This window comes from Gorilla gorilla, chromosome 4 (genome assembly GCF_029281585.2).
Source record: "Gorilla gorilla gorilla isolate KB3781 chromosome 4, NHGRI_mGorGor1-v2.1_pri, whole genome shotgun sequence".
Lineage (NCBI taxonomy): Eukaryota > Metazoa > Chordata > Mammalia > Primates > Hominidae > Gorilla > Gorilla gorilla.
The window spans coordinates 183,328,786-183,348,479 of NC_073228.2; the positions used below are offsets into that span (position 1 = coordinate 183,328,786).

At 53.8% G+C, this 19,694-nt stretch overlaps 1 protein-coding gene across 2 annotated transcripts in view; it reads right to left on the minus strand.

The window, feature by feature from the left end:
- The window catches only part of ADAMTS2 (ADAM metallopeptidase with thrombospondin type 1 motif 2), a 242,258-nt gene extending 241,341 nt beyond the window's left edge, over nucleotides 1–917 (minus strand). The window contains exon 1 of one of the 2 annotated variants that reach the window (XM_019028538.4): nucleotides 509–917. In XM_019028538.4, the coding sequence (XP_018884083.4) occupies nucleotides 509–644 (136 nt within the window). In that variant the 5' untranslated portion in view covers nucleotides 645–917. The remainder of the gene's footprint in view (nucleotides 1–508) is intronic. The other variant, XM_004043129.5, reaches the window with a different exon arrangement.
- Between the last annotated feature and the right edge of the window lie 18,777 nt (nucleotides 918–19,694).

Consider the following 19,694-nt stretch of genomic DNA (forward strand, 5'->3'; position numbering starts at 1 on the left):
TCCCGCTCAGCCCGCTGCCGGCCCCGTCTCCCCGAGCGCCCGAGGACTGGGAGGGGTGGAACAGGGTCCCTCCGATCTCCGGGGATTCCCTCCGGGGCGCCCCAACCAATCCTTAGGGCCCAAGGCTACGCGCTCGGCAGCCCGCTCCTCCGGAGCGTCCCCGGACGCGAGCCCCGGGCGCCGCCTCGCCGTGGCTCCCCCCTCGGACCCGCTGGGGCTGACTCTGCGCTCTCGGCCGCGGGGCTTTTCCCGGCCCTCCGTCCCCACCCTCCGCGACTCAGGAGCCGCCAGTGCTCCGAGGCTCCCCCGGCCCAAGGCGCTCGGGGGCGGTGCGGGGCGCCCCCTGCGCGACCAACCCGGCCCCGAAGTTGGCCAACTTGGCCCCGGGCGGGGCGCGCGGAGTTTGCCCAAGTCAGGCTGGACGACGCCTGGGGAGGGGGCGGCGGGGCACGCGGGACAGGGCCAGGCCGGCGGGGGTCCCGGGGAGTAGGGGCCGGGCCGCACCTACCTGGGGGGTCGGCGGCGGCGGCGAGCCTGGCGTTCGCGGGCGGCGGCGGCGGCGGCAGGAGCGGCGGCAGCAGCAGCAGCAGCAGCAGCAGCGCGGGGCAGAGCAGGCGGCGAGCGGCTCCCGCCGGCGGATCCATGGCAGCCGGACTGCAGCCGGGGCCCCGCACTCGCAGCCGGCGCGAAAGTTGCCCGCGAGCCGCCCAGCCCACATCTGGGGGCAGCTGGAGCCGCCCGCAGCTGCAGCACCGCAGGGCGCGGGGCGGAGGAGGCGAGGCGAGGAGGGGAGGGCGGGGGAGCGCGGAGGGAAGGCGGGGAGAGGGAAGGAGCGAGCGAGCGAGGGAGGCAGGCGGGAGGGAGGGAGGCGAGCGAGGGGGAGGGCGGGGACGGCGGGCGCCTCAGCCTGCGGTGACCCGGCGCATCTTGGCGCGGCCGCCGCCGCCGCCCGCTTCCCTCTTCGCGCCGCCGTCGCCGCGGTGCCGGGCTCGCAGCGAAGCAGAGACACCCCGAGGCGGCGGCAGAGAAGCGCCGCGGGCCGGGCCGGGGGAGCCCCGCCGCCAGCCACCCGAAGCGCACAACCTCCGAGGAGCGGCGCCGGCCGAACGTCCCCACCTAGAGAGCCCTTGGGGTGCCGGGTCCCGCCCATCAGCCCTGGAATTCAAGGGGTGCATCCCCCTGTCTCTGTGCTCTGGGGCAGGACAGGGTGAGGGAATGAAAGGGGAGGGGGGACTGACTACTGGGTCCAAGGTCTGAGCCCGGCCGAATGCCCAAATAGAGGCCGCAAAGGCCAGAAGATGCTGTTAGGAGGGTACACCCGGGGCGCGACCCCAAAGATCAACTTTTGCCCTTACTGAGAGAGGCAAGGCTCCTTCAGTCCCCAGTTCCTCTTCCTCTGAAGTCCCTGTCCCCTGTCCCCCATCTGCCTTCCCATCCCTCCGCTGCAGCCTCAGCACAGCCTCTTCCTGCCAGACCTGGGCTCTCTGCCCATGAGCACAGTCAGGCTCCTGCCCTCACCTGTCCTCAACCCCACGTATGCATTCTGTCCTCCCGCCATTGCACTCCCGGCCCCCAACCTGAAATGGCCTCTCCAAGCTCTGCCTACCTTTTCCACCCAAGCATCCAAGGACACCTGGGTCCCTTCTGGGGCCAGTTTGCTGTTAGAGCCCGTTGCCAACCGGAACCCCTCCGCAATCCCTCCTCTCCAGCAAGGCCCTGATCCTCCCATGCTGTCTGAGCTCAGCGGCCTCTCTCCAGGGCCTGCCTGAGAGCCCCCTCTCAGGCTGTTGGACATCTCTGCCCTGGGACCCCCAATTTCTGCCTCACTTCCCCAGAGGGTGAACACCCACCCCTTTGATTTTCTCATTTGCCCTGCCCCAGGCCTGTGTGGCCAGGGCTTTGGTCTTTGCCTTGGCCAGGGGCAGAGGACCCGGAGATGACTCAGGCCTCTCCCTGCTGGCCAGGAGGTCCCAGTCGTTGGGGGAAACACGACTTACACAGCAGGCTCTGACTGTGATCTCACGTCCTTGGTTCTTTCGATTCTGGGTCCTGGGTGTGAGGGCATCGCAGCTGGACAGCCATCTTCACCTGCAAGCTGTACTCTTTCTGTGTCACCTAAGGGTGCCCGAGGCTGGATCCAGCTCCCAGGCATGGTGAGATGTCACATGGAAATTTAGATTGGTAACTTTTCTTGAGATATTGGAAGATGTGGCCACGCTAGCCCCACAGTCCTGCTTAGCAAGCATTAAATGGGCACTTACCTTGCAGTTTGTGGCAGGTCCCGCCTCTCCTCACTCTCTGTAGGCACCTGCTCTCGTGACCTCTGATGACCCAGCTGGTTCCAGAGAAAGTTGGAACTGGAATCCTAGTATACCACAGAGATGACTCCAGAGCTGGGCATCCAGGAGGACTTCCTGTAAGAGGTGGCATGAGTTGAATTGTGAAGGCTGGGGGAGCCAGGCAGCCCAGAGTTGGGTCCAGCCAGTTGCTGTCCTGGAACCCATGACGCATTCCTTCTGTGGTTGTCAGCGCTTCCATCCTCTTCAAAACACAAGTGAAACCCAACCAGCAGCCGCCCCTACTTCCAGGGGCATGTTCTACACCTTTCTGCCGTGTCTATGGTTGGGTATTTCTTTACACAGTGCCTAAAACTTTTTTCAATTTTTAAAGGATACTTTAAATCACTACTATAAATGGAAAAGTCAGCATCTCACCATGTTTCCATAAATCAAAGATAATTGCTAAAAATAAATACAAGAAGAGCAATGTTATCAAATTCCAGATACTTCGACCTGCTAAAGATACCGAAGGCTGAAGCTGATTAGCAAGTGTTACAAAAGCCTTAAGATGGACTAGCACAGAGGTCGTTGTTTTGATGTGATTGGAAGGATGAAAGGAGACCTGAAAAGGAGTAACTCTGACTTTATGAGTTGATGGCATCTTCTAACAGGTTCACAGAGCTAAATTATTTTGTATACTTTGGGATACTTGCTTTAGGATAATTTTTGGAGAAAGAATTTGTCTCCTGGACACTGAATGACCCCTGGCAGCTGATTCCTCCCACATCACCCGTGCCCCTGCCACCAGGGATGAGTTGGGGACGGAGCAGCACCCTTGCCTGGCCCATCCTTTAGTGCCCCCACAGTCACCCACCAGGGTGGTGGATGAACGAGGCTCACATGCACCTAACTTCACAGTTAAACCCTCAGGGAGGTGGAGGAGAGTTGCAGACACATCCCAGCCCGTGATCATTTGTCCTCCACTCAGAAACAAACAGAAAAACGAAAAACAACCAAAGAACAACAACAAAAATCTTGCTACTTCTTCAAACCTCCATGATTCAAATCTTGCCTCTCCCCCCGTACTGGTGTTTGCCTCTTTCTCTGGTCCCCCTTTTCCTCTTCCAGGTAAAATACGGGACATAGAAGTCCCCAGTGGCTCTCTGCTCCTCTGCATGTTCAGTCTAGGTCCCAAAGACAAAAACTAAGGGCCACTGGGCCAACGCCGCTGGATGTGTTGTTGAGTGCATGCCACGTGCGTTCGTTTCTGCTGGAGCCTGAATGTCTTCAGGTCTGGCTGTGCTCTCCAGCTTACCGCAGTCCTCACCACCCCCTGTTGCCCTACACCTGCCTATTGCTCGTGATTGTCAGCACCATCGTCCCTGAAAACCTGGAGGTGTCACCCTCACCGAGAAGCCCAGTGTTTGTAGGGAGGAGTGAGGACAAGTCAGGGTCAGCTCGGGCCTTACACACCCAACCCCCTGAAAACCTTCCCAAAGTTGTGCAGTGCAGAAAGAGGTGAGGACCTTTCCGGGTCATCTTGGGTGCCACGAGTCACCCCACATCCCTGGCAGAAGAAACACTAAGGAGGAGGAATGTTTGCCATTGCCCACCGCAGCTCTCAGTGGGTGGGTGCCCTGCCTTGCCCTGAGAGGAGGGTCGGGCTCCCTGGTCTGGCTCAGGCTTCCAGGTCACATTTGTCAGCACAGACTTCATTAAAGACAGGAGCCCATTTGAGAGCCACTGCTGTCTCCTAATGTCTGCACAGAAACCAGCCCCTGAGAAGGTCTCCTGCCCTTTGACAAAGTCACCTTTCTTGGCACAACCTGCCAAGCAGATGGAGGCAGTGAGGTTTCAGTGCCCTCCCTAATGACAAACAAGCTCTTAGGGGCTGTGGGAAAGGAGCTGGACTCTTTTAGTCTCACTGGTGCCTGTGTGCAGAGCGGGCCAAGCATGAGGGGCTAGTTACCTTGTCGAGGGGCCTTGAAGACAGCAGCTCTGTCCAACTTTGCTGTTGGCAGACAGCGGGTGCAGTGGTCCCATCAGATGCTCTGGCGGAGTTCTGGCCGGGAGTGGCCCTGGTGAGCCATATGTCAAGGGAACGCTGATTGAACAGAATGTGGAGGCCGGGTGGCCTCTAGGAAGTGTGGTTCTTGCTGTTTCTTGAGTGTGCCCCTCCCTCACGCCATGTACACACTTTAAAAGGGAGCCGTGTCCAGCAAAAGAGGAAACGTGGGCGGTGTTTCAGTAGCAATTGTTTTTACTGCCATTGCAGCACGGAGGCGTCCCCTCGCCACTGAGATCGATTCTGCCTGGAAGTGGAAGACGAAGTGCTTGAGGTTTGGAGGTTTGGGGATCAGGGCTCAGTTAACATTTCTACATGGAGATGCAAGATGGAGACTCAGACTCAGTCTAAGCATTAATGGCCCAGGGAAGGATGTAGCTTAATGCCTATTTGTGATTGTCCACTTACACATATGCTCAGCCTAGCAGAGAGAACGGAGAAAAATTTTAAAGGGGCTATCTGGGTGTGTCAGGCAGGGACGCTACTTGAGCTGGGGTCTAAATCTCTGGGTTCACCTGTGTCTGGCCCCTGTCAGGGGTCGGGGGCCATTTTGTCCAGCCGCCTCATCTGGGAAAGGCCTTTGGGTCCCTCAGGATGCTCCTGGCTGCAGGTAAGACAGCCAGCTTAAACCATGAGGAAATGCATCAGCTCACACACCTGGAAGTCTACAGGTGTGGTGGCCACGGAGCTTAACCGCAGCACCAAGGGCCCTGCTGCCTGCCTAGCATCTTTGCCCCAACCAGGTAGAAGGATGGCCAAAGCACAGGCGCACTGCCCTCTCCCAGAAGGACCGCTGTCTCCCCTGTGGTCTGTGGGCCAAGGCTGGGTCATTTGCCGAACCAGTTGCTGACAGGCGGTGGGTGAAGGGATGACTGGGACAAACCCGGATTAACCATCGCGTCCACCCCAGTGTCCCCAGCATTGCCTTCTGTCTTTATTTCCAAATCAGAGTATTGCATAGTCCCAGGCATCCTCCTGCCTGGCAAAAGAAGTTTTTCCCATGTGACGCTATATTTGTGTCCCACTCCTATACTACACCATCTGTACAGCATGCAGAATTCCTTTCTTTTTATGTAAATCCTCTAGGTAACTAGTGAAGGGCCCAGTTCTATTACATTATGGAGATCTGTGTTCAAAGCCTTTTCTAAGCCTGTCTGGACGCTTCCTTACTTCCTAGATTTTGAGGAAAGCCATCGGTGACCCCAGCCCAGGCCTTGCTAGATCCCCAGGATCCCTGGCCTCTGGGGCTTCATTACCTTTAGGTCACCGTCTGTGTCAATGTCCTTCCATCCAGTCCAGCCTGACCCTTCCCAGTTCACGGGATCAAGGATGTGGGCCTTAAAGACACCGAAGCTTCTGGCTGGGACTTCAGGGCTACGGTGCCCATGATGAAGCCCTAAGACGAAGGCCCTGGTGGGAGGAAGACTCTGGGCGCATGGCTGGGGGGCTCCGGCCATCTCCACAGCCTTGGGGACCCCGCTTCCTACTTCTCCTCCAGGAGGGAGAAGGGTCCCTCCTCTCGCTGGTAGGAGCGACCTTCTTAGCTGCTCCTGCCAACAGTTCCAGGGGTCCTTCTTCCTCTGCAGAAACACCGAGACTGGATACAAATCCCAGGACACTGAAAGTGGGGCTCCTGGAGGAACTGGTACCCTTGCTCCCTGCAAAATGGTGTCCCCTTCCTCTGAGGGTTCCAAGAAAAAAAAAGAAAGAAACAAAGAAAAGATATGTTTGTATCCTTTTGGTAATTTTTTTAAAGTTTGTTGGGTTTTTGAAAATGAACTAAATCATCCCTGTGCCCAGTGTTTCTGCAGCTCTCTACAGGTCTGGCTCTGGGCCACCCCTCAGGAGGAGAAGCCTTTTCTCTTCATACTGACCCAAGGCCAATCCTTAGGGCTGGTCCCTGAGCCCTCCGCTTCCTGGGCAATCTCATCCTTTCCCACAGGCTCGTGAGAGCCGGTGTGCTGATGACTGCCCGCCCGCTGGGTTCATTCTACCATAAATGCAGCTCCCTCGGCCACCTGCATCAAGATGTCTCAGAGCCTCACCAACTCACCCACCCAGAACTGCCCCATCTCCAGCCTGGCCCCAGCCTCGGCCCAGTCCCCTTGGGCTCAGCATCCGGCGTCTCCGTTCTCCCTGCAGGCTCTCTGCAGCCAGGGACCCAGGGGCATCTCGGTCCCCTCCATTCCTTTACCCCCACGTGAAAGCACTCTCCAGTCTGCACCCCCTCCCTACCACCCCCTCTACCCCAGCCTCAATACCCCTCCCTGACATGATGGAGCACCCACAGGACCAGCCCCGTTGGGCACTAGATGCCTGAAATTGAGCCCGTGGGCTCAAGTGAATTCCTCTCCTGCTAGTCAGAAGGGGGTGGCTCCAGGACGGCACCTCACACACAATTACCTGCACACAGCACGCATCTTCTCATGCTTGCCTCTGTCTCCTCATTGGAGGGGGCTTGCACACCTCCCTCCCAGTCTTGAGCAAAGCTTGAGCATGACTTATATTTGTTTTCAACAGAGGGTAGATGTGAGCAGCCCCTAAAACAGGTTGGTGGCTGAAAGTGCCAATGTTCTTTGGAATAATGAGGTCCGTCTCCTAACTGGAGGGCTCCTGCCCCACCCTGTGGGCATAGCTGTCCTGGGTAGCAGGGAGCCTGGTTTCCTGGGGTTGCTGAGAGGGGAATTCCACCAGGGCTCATTGGCTTAGATTATTTCAACTCCCCTTTCCAGCCGTGCGCCCTTGGGAAAGTTAACCTCTCGTGCCTCAGTTTCTTAAAGTCTGTATTGGGCATGATAATACCTCATCACAGGGCAGTTTTCAGAATCAAATGATATGTTTTTTTGAGACCGGATCTCACTCTGCTGCCCAGACTGAGTGCAGCGGCATGATCACAGCACACTGCAGCCTCAACATTCTAGGCTCAAGTGATCCTCCCACCTCAGCCAATCAAGTAGCCGGGGCCGCAGGCATGTTGCACTGTGCCTGGCTAATATTTTATATTTTGTAGAGACAGGGTCTTGCTATGCTGCCCAGGCTGGTCTTGAACTCTTGGGCTCAAGTGATCCACCTACCATGGCCTCGTAAAGTGCTGGGATTACAGGTGTGAGCTACCATACCTGGTTGAGAATCAAATGATTCACCACATATGTGGGGCTCACAACTGATCCTCACAGAGTCAGCACTGGCACCTTTGCTAGTACTGCTCTCCATGACTTCATGTACATGGCTGTACCCATAGTGCAGTACTGGGCCAGAAACACAACACTGTGGACACTGGAAATTTGCAGAGTATTTTGACCATGGCCTTCTTCATGCCGCCACTGACTTTAGAACCAAACCCTGACGGTACCGTAGGACATTAATGGTAGGATGCCTGGGTTGACTTTGCACGGGTAACCTTGCCAAAGTCTTGTAGAAAATATGGCAATTGACAAAACACAGCCTGGCACATAGTAGGTGTGCAGTAAATATTTGTAGGACCAAACAAATAAAATGATTTCCAAAGATAGATGCCATGAAGGAGATAAAAGAGGCAGGTGACATCAAACACGTGTGACAAAGGTGGTGGAGGGTGGAAGGGGGAGGTTTAGCTAAAAGCTAATCAGACAGAATTTCCCGGGAAGAGTGGCCTACACGGTGAGCACCTCAAGCAGAGAGACAGCACATGCAGAGGACCTGAGACAAGAAAGAGCTTTCTGTGCTCCAGGAAAAGCAAGAGCAGCACAGCAAAAGGGTGGTGAGAACAGGAGAGAGCAGGAGGAGATGGAGTGAGAGAGGAAACTGTCGAGGAGGCAGGGCCTTGTGCGTCGCAGCCAGGAGTCTGCATTTTGTTCTAAGCGGAGAGTTTAAAGTAGAGGAAGGAGCCAGGCATGGTGGCTCACGCCTGTAATCCCAGCACTTTGGGAGGCCGAGGTGGGCAGATCACGAGGTCAGGAGATCAAGACCATCCTGGCTAACACAGTGAAACCCCGTCTCTACTAAAAATACAAAAAAAAAAAAAAAATAGCCGGGCGTGGTGGCGGGCACCTGTAGTCCCAGCAACTCGGGAGGCTGAGGCAGAATGGCGTGAGGCCAGGAGGCGGAGCTTGCAATGAGCCAAGATTGCGCCACTGCACTCCAGCCTGGGTGACAGAGCGAGACTCCGTCTCAAAAAAAAAAAAAAAAAAAAGAAAAAAAGTAGAGGAAGGAAGCAAGATCATGCTCACTGCAAAATGCCCTGGGAACTAAGATCTCTCACTGGGACACTGGTTGAGGGGTCCCCAGCCCTCTTCTCAGGAGAAGGATCATGCACGTTTCTACCCCAAGACCACCCTCATCTGCCCAGATCAAAGGTGACTGGGTCAGCTGGACCCTGCAGTTTCCTCTCCCACCAGAGCAGAAAGATGCCGTCATTGGGCACCGCTGCAGGTGAATTAGCCAAGGTCTTCATAAACTGCCTCCCCTGAGCCTCATGACTGCCTGCAAGGTGGAACTGCAGCGTCCCACTTGCGGGTGAAGAGGCTGACACTCAGGGACGGCAGACCCTGAGGGTTCAAAGGCAGACCGAACCCCTAGACTCCAACGTTCACCCTATATGGGGGTGTCCAGAGGCTTCTGAGACCCCAGGCCTTCTGGGGTCCAGCATCTTCCCGTGAAGCCCCACTCGGCCTGGAGGGTCATGGAGACATTTACTGTCACTCACAAACTCAAGCATCCTATCCTAAGTGTTGCATAAGGGGCTGCCCACTGGTGGCCTATAGGGTTTTATATTTTAACTCAAATTATTTGCTAAGATTTAAAAAAGCAAAAGACTGCCCATGAAAACATGCAGCTCTGGCTTCCATGAAAAAAAAAAAAAAAGCCCAGCTGGCTCCTCTGGGCCTGCTGTGCCACGGGGCATCCACAAGCTGGAGCGGAGGCCTCCAGACCCTCACATTCTGCACACAGCCACCTTGCCCCTGGGCCTGTGGCCTCCAGCCCGTGTGCTGCAGGGCCCACCTCTGCCTTGTTGGTTGGAGAAGCTGGGTCAGGGGTCCCTGCATGGCTGGGGCAGCCCAGGGGAACCTCTGTAGCCCAAGGCTTTGCATACCCCGCCCCAGGCTTCTCTGCTGTCTCACACAGGGACCTCTATGATGGCTTCAGCTGCTAGAACTTTCCAAAATGCTCCTTTTCCTGTCCCCATGTGGCACCAGTGGCCCCCTGCTACCTATTAAGAGGTCCTGCTCTTCGGCTGCAGATAGGGACAGTGACCTGAGGAAGAGACCATCCCCAAGGCCTTCCAAACCTAAGTCTGAATGTACAGGCTGCTGGGAGGGAGGATGGGGAGGTAGGGGTGCAGGGGTGGAGGCGAGTGCCACAGGAATACTGTTGTCTCAAGGTTGGGGGACTCCCCAGCAAATTGATGTGAAAGGGAACAGAAGCTGATTCAGGGTGCTGAATGGGTGACTTCTCCAGGAGCCCAGAGGCGAGAGTGTTCACTTGCACACGCCTGTATGCACACACTCGTACCACAGCACACACATGTGGTGATGCACGAGCACTAGCAGGCATGCAGACACACGCCAACTTGCAGCCCGTAAACGCCCACAGACCCAGACACGCAGACGCACGCTCCAGAGCCCACAGAGTGCCCCGGCCTCCCTAATTGCATTTCTGAAAATGAGATAGAGGAAATCGAATGACTTTGAGGCGGCTGCCGTTACCCCATGGCGATTTCCCATCTCCGTTCAGAGAGGCCACAGCAGCAAGGCTGTCTGGAGTTCCGTCTGAGCCCTGAGACTCCTTAGCAACCCTCAGCATGGGCCACACTGCAAGCTGTCTCTGGCCTCGGCCAGCCGCCTGCTATGGACGGGAGCTGCCAGCTCATCTAGGGCTTGCAGTGGTGATAAGGGCCACTGACCTGCCTCCTGGGGCAGCTGAGACTACAGTGTCTCTCTGTTCTCAAGGCACCCCAAAGCCCAGGACCACAGCATTTCCCATCATTATAGAGCCCAGGGCCCCTGCCCCATGCTTGGTGCATCCTAGGACCCTGTGCCTATAGGATGAGAAGCTGCTGCCCAGAAGATCCCTTCCTATGGGTCTGTGCCACAGTATGTTCTCCTCCTGAGGCTCTTCCCATCCTGAGCCACTCCACAGACCCTCTGATTGGAAGTTCCCCCAGACCCCTTATTCTCCACGGCATTTCAGACACAGCCTAGACAGAAGGATGCTGTTGGCCATAATATTGTCTTCAATGATAGAGCAGACAAATTGCATGATCAGCCGCACTGTTATCCTGGAGGTCACCTGAGACCCTCAGATCTTCCTCATAATCATAGTAAAGCACGTCTCTCACACCAAAAGTGGACATTGACAATGGAGGTTTTGAACTGATTGGAGCTACCACTGGTTTCCCTTTATTGGTTTGAATCTGTGCGATGATGAGGTGCATAGCTGAGAAAGAGCAGAGTCCCCGGGCCAGGTGGCTCCAGGAATGACCCAACCCTGGTCTGAATGACCAAGCCCCTCCTCTCCTGCATCCTCCTGGGCACAAGAGAGACAGTGGCTGGACCTGAGAACTGCAGAGCCCGGTGGTCCCAGACAAGCCATCCCTGCAGAGGAAGAGCCTAAGCCCTGGGATCAAGAGGGAGTGAGAGGTAACTTGCTTCAAGATTCATCAGAGGTTAGCGGATAATTCCATCCACCTGACACATGGCAGCAGGGAAACGAATGTCTCCGAAAGACCTCACTCTCACTGGAAACTGGGATTTGGCCTTGCTCGGTCCCAGGTCTCAGCCTCTGCCCAGGCTGGACCCTGGTCCTCCATCTCACTGAGCAGTGGCCACGCTAGGCCCAGGTGTCAGCTTTGCTGGATCATGGACCTCAGCCATGCAGAACCCGGGGCCTCAGCCTCACTGGACCTTGGCCTTGCCAGGCTGTGGACCTTGGCCTCACTGAACCCTGGACCATAGTCTCACTGGATCTTGGCCTTGCTAGACCCTAGACTTCAGCCCTGCTGGGCCTTAGACTCTGGCCTTGTTTGACCTTGGACCTCAGCCTCACTAAACCCCAGACCATGACCTTATTGGACCCTGGACCTTGGCCTCACTGACCTTGGACCTTGACCTTCCTGGACCCTAGACCTCAGTCTCACTGGACCTTCGACCTTGGCCTTGCTGGACCCTGGATCTTGGCCTCACTGGACCCTAGGCCTCAGCCTCACTGGACCTTGGACCTCAGCCTCCCTGGACCCTGGACCTCAGCCTCCCTGGACCCTATAGACCCTGGCCTTATTGGACCCTGGACCTTGGCCTCCCTGGACCTTGGACCTCAGACTCATTGGACCCTGGGCCTCAGCCTCACAGGATCCTGGACCTTGACCTCCCTGGACCCTGGATCTCGGCCTTACTGGACCCTGGACCTTGGCCTCATTGGACCCTGGGTCTCAGCCTCACTGGTCTCTCGACTTCAGCCTCACTGGACCCTGGACCTCAGCCTCACTGACCATGGACCTTAGACTCACTGACCTTGGACCTTGGCCTTGCTGTACTCTAGACCTTGACCTCGCTGGACTTGGACCTGGGCCTCGCTGGCCACTGGGTGCCAGCTTCCGCTTCTCCAGCCCCTCTGCAGGCTGCAGTCCTGCCGTGCCCCCTTGTCTCTGTGCTGCCAGCACAACTCCAGTCTCGCCCTCTCCTCTTCTTGGGGAAGTTGAGGCTCCTAAGAAAATGCCTTCTGCAGGAGGCCTACTCCACCAGGCAAGCTGTTGTCCTAGAGAAAAAATAAAAACCTCCCAGCCTCACTTATAACAAACTTGGTCTGTTGTGCAACTTTGCAGTACAGAATGTACATGTGCCCAATCTCCCCACTGTTGCATAATTTTCCAGCTGTTTTCAGGACTATTTCATCCCTCGTCTGGCATATTTCACAAGCCATATATAAAAATTATATATATGTAAATATAAAGATGAGCATATGTGTGCGATGAAACGACAAATGTGAAGTGAGGGAAAGGAGGTAGGGGACCAGGACTTAGCAAAAAGGCAGATGAAACAAGTGTAAACATTTTGAATGCCACCTTCTCGACGTCTGGGTGAGAAAAGGAAGTTGGACTCCATTTAAATTTAAAGTGAGACATTCGTCCAATAAAATTGATTTCAAACTTGGTGGTGTTTGGCTTCCCTCTTCTCCAGTAGTTTTCTTTTTTTCATAGTAACCCTTAAAACTCCATCCTATTCGTTACAGAAATTCTGTGTGCATCTTCTTGCCAAATATTTCTTAACAACATAAGCTGAGATGTCCCATATGGCACAGAAAGGCAACATCCTGGCAAGCCCCTGCCTCCTCGTGTCTTATCACGACCCTTCACAGAGATAAGCTGAGCACTTCCTCCTGACAGGAAACCTGGGTTTCTGCTGGTCCTGCCAAAGTCACCTGCACAAGGGAGGCCACTCTCTTCCCAGAAGCAGGATCTGCCCAGGATGGCTGGGCCTGTGACGGGGAAGATGCTGAGCAGAGGGACCTGCAGGGCCAGACAGGTCACACCCTAGGCCACAAGCTGGAGGTCTGCAGGCAGAATCCTGCCCATGGGCATGCTTGGCTGGGACAGCACAGTCACTTTGAAAATTTGAATTAGATGCATAAGTTAAAAACTAGGTGCTTTCAGATTAGAAATCTAGATTCTTGGCTGAGAAAATAAAACTGATAAAACAAAATGTCCTGACAACACAGGGCTTGCACTCCAGCAGGGCAGTGGGACCAGGGGCTCAGAAGGGGCTGCCTATCCATCTCAGATCCCTTCTCACCTGTATCAATCAGCTATAGGCACAGGAGAACTACCTTGCCACCTACCCCAGGGAACAAGAGCCATCCTGCGGTCACAGCTCCGCCGGTCCAGGCTGTAGCTGGGGCAGCTCAGCTCCATGTCAGCTCATGTGGAGCCCAAAGTGCTGGGACAGCAGCTCCTGGGGAAGCCCATCTCATGGAGGAGGTCAGAATATTCGAGAAAGATGAGCATAAAGACCTCATGCTTAAGGCCCAGGCTCAGATCCAGCACACCATCACTTCCACCTGTGTTCCACTGGCCAGGAGAGATGCACGCCCAGCCCAGTGGGAGTGGGGTGAGGAGGGACACTTCATCCTAGAGGGAGAAGCTGCAAAGTCACACAACAGTGGATGTGGAAGAGGGATGTGTACTGGATTGAGCAGGGTCCTCCAAAAGTGCATGTCCTTCTGGAATCTTAGAAAGGGATCTCATTGGAAAACGGGCTCTTTGCAGATGTAATCAGTTAAGAGGAGGTCACACTGGATCAGAGTGGCCCCAATCCAATATGATGGGTGTCTTTCTAAGAAGTGGAGATGCAGAGACACAGATACACAGACAGAAGGCCATATGGTGACAGAGGCAGAGATCAGAGTGATGCCACCACCAGCCAAGGAACAGCAAGTGTTGCCAGAGCTATGACCTCAACTGTGCCCCCTTCAAATTCACATACTGAAGCCCTAACCCCTAATGGGACTGTATCTGGAGACAGGGCTTTTGGGAGGAGATTAAGGTTAAATGAGGTCATAGGGGTGGGGCCCTAATCCAATAAGATTGATGTCCTTATAAGAAGAGGTAGGGTTATCTCCCTCCCTCATTCCCTCCCTCCCTCTCCCTCTCTCTCTTGCTCTCACTCTGGCTCTCTCCAACACCTGAGGACACAGCAAGAAGGCGGCCAGCTACAAGCTGGGAAGAGAGCCCTCACCAGGAACTTAATTGAATGGTATGTTGATTTTGAACTTCCCACCTCCAGAACTGTGAGAATACATTTCTGTTGTGTAAGCCCCTCCATGACATTTCAGTGGCAGCCCAGGCTGATTAGTACAGCCAGCAGTCACCAGAAGCCAGAAGAGACACATGGAACAGACTCTCCCTCAAAGCCTCCAGAATGAGCCAGCACCTTGATTACAGACTTCTGGCCTCCAGAACTGTGAGAGTCACCTTGATTTCAGACTTCTGGCCTCCAGAACTGTGAGAGTAGATTTCTATTGTTTTAAGTCATTTGAGTTTGTGATCATCCGTTATGGCAGCTCTAATATAGGATGGGTGAGGAATTGGAAACAATAAGACAATATACCACAGACTGTCCTCTTGGACCCAATTACTCAAGAGGCTTCCTGCTGTGGTTTGAATGTGTCCCCTACAAAATTCACGTGTTGGAAGCTTAATCCCCAATGCAACAGTGTTGAGGGGTGAGCTGTTGATAAAAGGGGCTTGTGAAAATCGGTTCTCTCTCTTCTGTTCTTCTTCCACATGAGGACACAGCAAAAAAGCCCCCATCAAATGCTGGTGCCTTGATCTTGCCTTCAGAACAGTGAGAGAATTAATTTCTGTTCTTTGTAAATTATGCAATCTTGGCATTCAGTTACAGCAGCACAAAATGGACGAAGACAGGCCTGCTCACAAAATATACTCACTCCATCCTAAGACCCTGAAAGCCTTAACCACTCATGATTCAAGCTGGAAGTCCAGAATACCCCATCCTACATCACATCCAGATGTGGCTTCTCTTGCTCCAGAGACCTGTGGAACACAAGGAGAAGTTATGTTCACCCCTCCTACCTTCCACACCTCACACACACCCCAGCAACACTCCCATTCAAAGGAGGGAAGGACAGGAAGCCCATAGCAGTCACTGGTTCATAGCAATCCTTAAATCCTGTTGGAAAAATGTTGCCAGGTGCTGGTCCCCTGGGGGTCAAGAATGTTCTGGGATGAGGTTCCAGGTTCACCCTCTGGGACTTGACCCTCAATCCATTGTTTTCTGTGGCTGTTTACTCTCTAGGAGATCCTTCCTTTCCCATCCTTCTCCTTGGTCACCTCTGAGAAGGACCCTGGAAAATATGCCCTTCCTGGCAGCTGAAGGGTCTTGTTCATAAAATGTCAGTGGCCCCCCAAATTTTTTTTTCCACATTAAATACCATTAGTCTCTTTTAGTCCAGACTGGTGGGCTTTTGCCAAAACAGCTCTCTCAAAAATGATGTAAGCCTGGCGCAGTAGCTCACGCCTATAATCCCAGCACTTTGGGAGGCCGAGGGGGGCAAATCACGAGGTCAAGAGATCGAGACCATCCTGGCTAACATGGTGAAACCCCGTCTCTACTAAAAATACCAAAAAAAAAATTAGCTGGGCATGGCGGCGTGCACCTGTAGTCCCAGCTACTCGGGAGGCTGAGGCGGGAGAATGGCATGAAGCCAGGAGGCGGAGCTTGCAGTGAGCCGAGATCATGCCACTGCACTCCAGCCTGGGCGACATAGAGAGACTCCATCTCAAAAAAAAAAAACAAAACTGGATGCTGTGTGCCAAAAGCCATATTCACAATGTATTACAAGACATGCCTTTCTCCACACTTAATTGCAGGTACTGTGAGCCCCCTAAGCTGCTTCAGAACCCACCGTTGATCTTTCTAGTAACTGCTGGGCTTCATTTAATTCTTTCAGAGGTCTTCACACAAGGTGTGATAGCTGTGTCTTTGATTTGATTTTTGTCCCCAAGCTGTATCTTCATTGACTTGAATTTTCTTCCAGGCTGTATCTTAAGTGGGAAATCTTTTATTGGATGGAGAGATTGAAGATTAGAAATAGTTTTCTTGGCTGGGCACAGTGGCTTACACCAGTAATCCCAGCACTTTGGGAGGCCAAGATGGGAGAATGCCTTGGGTTCAGGAGTTCAAGACCAACCCTGGCAATACAGCAAGACGCTGTCTTTACAAAAAATTAAAAATAATAAAAATTAGCCAGTCATGGTGGCACACGCTTGTAGTCCCAGCTACTCGGGAGGCTGGGGTGGGTTGATCGCTGGAGCCTGGGAGGTCAAAGCTGCAGTGAGCTGTGGTCATGCCACTGCACCCTAGCCTAGAAGACAAAGCAAAACCTTGTCTCAAAAAACAAAAAAGAGAAAAGAAATAGTTTTATTTTCCAACCCAGAAAGTTCCAGAATTTCCAGGCTCTGTTTTCCCTCTCAATTCTTCTTGACAAGCAGCCAGTGTTTTCCGGAGATGTCTCCTGTTTGTGGTTCCATATCAACTGTGGGCAGCAGAGGCCAGCTCATGCCTTCAACATCCTACCTGGACACACCCAGCCCAAAGCTGTGAGTGTACCAAGTACCTTTTCTAACCTTCAACTTACTGCGAGTGACAGTTTTTAGCAAATGTCTCACCACTGCATAACACAGGCCATCATTTTTGCAGCCTCCTATAACAGTTTCTGGTTTCAAAGCCAATTCTGTTCTAGGCACCGGTTTCCATAGCGGTTCACCACTGCCATAATATCGCTGCATAATAAACCACCCTAAAACTTGGCAACCTAAAACAGCAAGAACGTATTCTCAGGCTCACAGCTCGGTTTTTGTGTGTGCGTTCTGGGGCCCGGGCTGAGGGGGCAGCAGCTCCCACGGGAAGCTCATCCCATGGGTGAGGTCAGAAGCTGCCAGAAAATGTCACTTCGCCCACGTACCACTGGCCAGGCAAAACTCACTGCCCAGCCTGTCCTAGAGGGAGAAGCTGCAAAGTCATGTGTCAGAGGGCACGGACATAGGGATGGGGAGGCCCGGGGAACAGCAGTGCAGCCCAACACAGCCTGCATTGAAGTTTCATTACTTGCCAGTTTTCGCATTATGAAAGTGCTAGTTCTTGTAACAAGTGAAATGATTCCAAATCATGTGAACCAAAGCAAGTATCTGTTCCCTGTGCATCTCCCACATCGCCTTCTTTGCGGATAGAGAAGAATGGAGCCATGGTGGGGGAGGAAGCCAGGAAGAGAGAGGAGGAAGCAAGACTGAAGCAGGGAAAGGGCTGGCGCCTCCCCTGCCCCAGTCCCAGCCCCGCCAGAGGCTCCAGGCGCTTTCCCACTCTGGATGTCATGGAATCCGCACCACCCTCATTCTCAACACCGAAGGACCCTATTTGTGCATGACAGTTTAGATGGGTTTCTCTTCTGTGTTAGCTTCCTGTGGCTGCTGTAACAAATCAATACCAACTTGGTTTAAGCGGGGCTTAAACCGAAAGAAACTTATTCTCTCCCCGTTCTGGAGGGCAGAAGTCCAAAGTGAGTCTCAGAGCAGAAAGCAGGTGTCTGCAGGGCTGCACTCCCTCCAGAGGCTTTGGGGAGAATCTGTTCCCTGCCTCGCCCGGCTCCTGGGGCTGCTGGCACTCCTTGGCTCACGGGCGCTTCCCTTTGGGGAGAATCTGTTCCCTGCCTCTCCCGGCTCCTGGGGCTGCTGGCGTTCCTTGGCTCACGGGCGCTTCCCTCCCATCTCTGCCTCCCTGGTCACATCGCCACCTCCTCTTCTGGGTGTGTGTCTGGGTCAAACCTCCCTCTGCCTCCTCCTTATAAGGACATTTATCCAATTTAGCACCCACCCAGATAATCCAGGATAATCTTCTCCTCTCAAAATCATCCATCAAATCACATCTTCAAAGACACTTTTTCCAAGTGAGGCAACCTTTACACCTTTGCAGACCATCATTCCACAGCCACGCCCAGAACAGGGGAGCCAGGTGATGGAGGGTGGGATCTGCCTGCCGAGAACGAGGAAGGGCATCGGTGACACGTAACAACCTGAGGCACTGGAGAGGGAGAGCACGCGTGATGTTCCTCAGAAATGAGTCGCATTTCCGCATAGCGCCTCCTTCAGACCGTGAGAGATCGCCAGAGGGCATGGGCTTTCCGTTCTGCTCTCTGAACCTACAGTTAAGCCCAAGCCAGGGGCTGCTTTTCCCTAATGAACATGCCTTTCTTTGGTGGACCTGACCCTGTTACAGGAAAGCCGCGCTTTGATGAAACCAGTTCTTTAAAATGAAACATTGTATTAAAAGCCATAACAGGATCCCTGTGAAATTAAACCGGGAAGACAGACGTTCTAAACGCCCCCCGACACTGGTTTTGATTTTTTAAGTTGTCAGTTAAATTAAAGTCAGGCCACAGAGACTCAGCGCTCAGCTTGCCTTCCTGGAGGAAAATGCTCTGATGCGCCTCCCCGCAACAGGTCCTCCTCTTGCAAAGCTCTTTGAGGTTGGATACAATCTTTTTTTGTTGGTTTTTGTTTTTGGTTTTTTTGTTTGTTTGTTTGTTTTTGTTTTTGAGATGGAGTCTGGCTCTATCGCCCAGGCTGGAGTGCTGGAGTGCAGTGGTGCGATCTCGGCTCACTGCAACCTCCGCCTCCTTGGTTCACGCCATGCTCCCGCCTCAGCCTCCCGAGTAGCTGGGACTACAGGCGTCCACCACCATGCCCGGCTAATTTTTTTTTGTATTTTTTAGTAGAGATGGGGTTTCACAGTGTCAGCCAGGATGGTCTCGATCTCCTGACCTCGTGATCCGCCCGCCTCTGCCTCCCAAAGTGCTGGGATTACAGGCGTGAGCCACCGTGCCCGGATGCAATCTTGCCTGCCACCCATGTTTCAGCTCTGGGGGTGGAAGGCAGGAAGCCACCGGTGAGAGCCAAGAACTAGTCACGAGGTCATTGAGGGGTTCTGTCTGTATCAGCCTGTCTCAGGACCGTGAAAGGGTCGTTCCAAGCAAGGGCTCAGACCTGGATAAGAACTGGTGGCTTAAATGTGGTTATATGGCAAGTGACAGAAACTGACTTGGGCTGACTTGGGCAAAAAGGGAAGTTATCGTTTCACAAAATTAAAAATCCAGGGATAGTTTGGCCTTGGACAGCTGAAATGTTGTCCTCAGGACCCAGTTTCTTTCCCTCCAGCTCTCTGTCCCTCTTCCTATGGGTCGATCCCATCTCAAACAAGAAATGTCCTCATGATACCAACGGGGCTGCCACGGCTCCAGCTTCACATTGTCAGAACCTCAAGCCCTGAGGGAAACAGGCTTCTTCCCCAACAACTCATACTGAGTCCCAGGTGTCTAGTGGGCCTAGATGGGGCCAGGGGCCCATCCTTGCACCAACCTAATGGCCAAGAATTCACTGAGGGGCCAGGACTTGGCCGAACGATCCACCCCCCAAAGCTAAGGGCTGGGTTAGCTTCACCCTAGTTACACGCCCCATGGAAGAGCATGAGTGGCTACTAAATAGTAAGTGTCTCCTATGCTACTTTAATGGTCTGACTCAAAATGCCTCTAGTAAGTCAGAAAAGTAGTTAATCCTTATAGTCTGGATCGTCCAGTTTAACAGCTCTATTAGTCAAGAGTTGCCATTAAAAAACACCACACACTGTGTGGCTTGAACAACGGAAATTTATTTTCTCACAGTTCTGGAGGCTGAAAATCTGGGACCAGCGTGCTTGCGTGGACGGCTCCTGGTGAGGCCTCTCTGGCTTGTAGACACATCTCACCATGTCTTCACACAACCTCTTCTCTGTGCAAGAAAGGAGAGAGAGAGAGAGAGAGATGGAGGG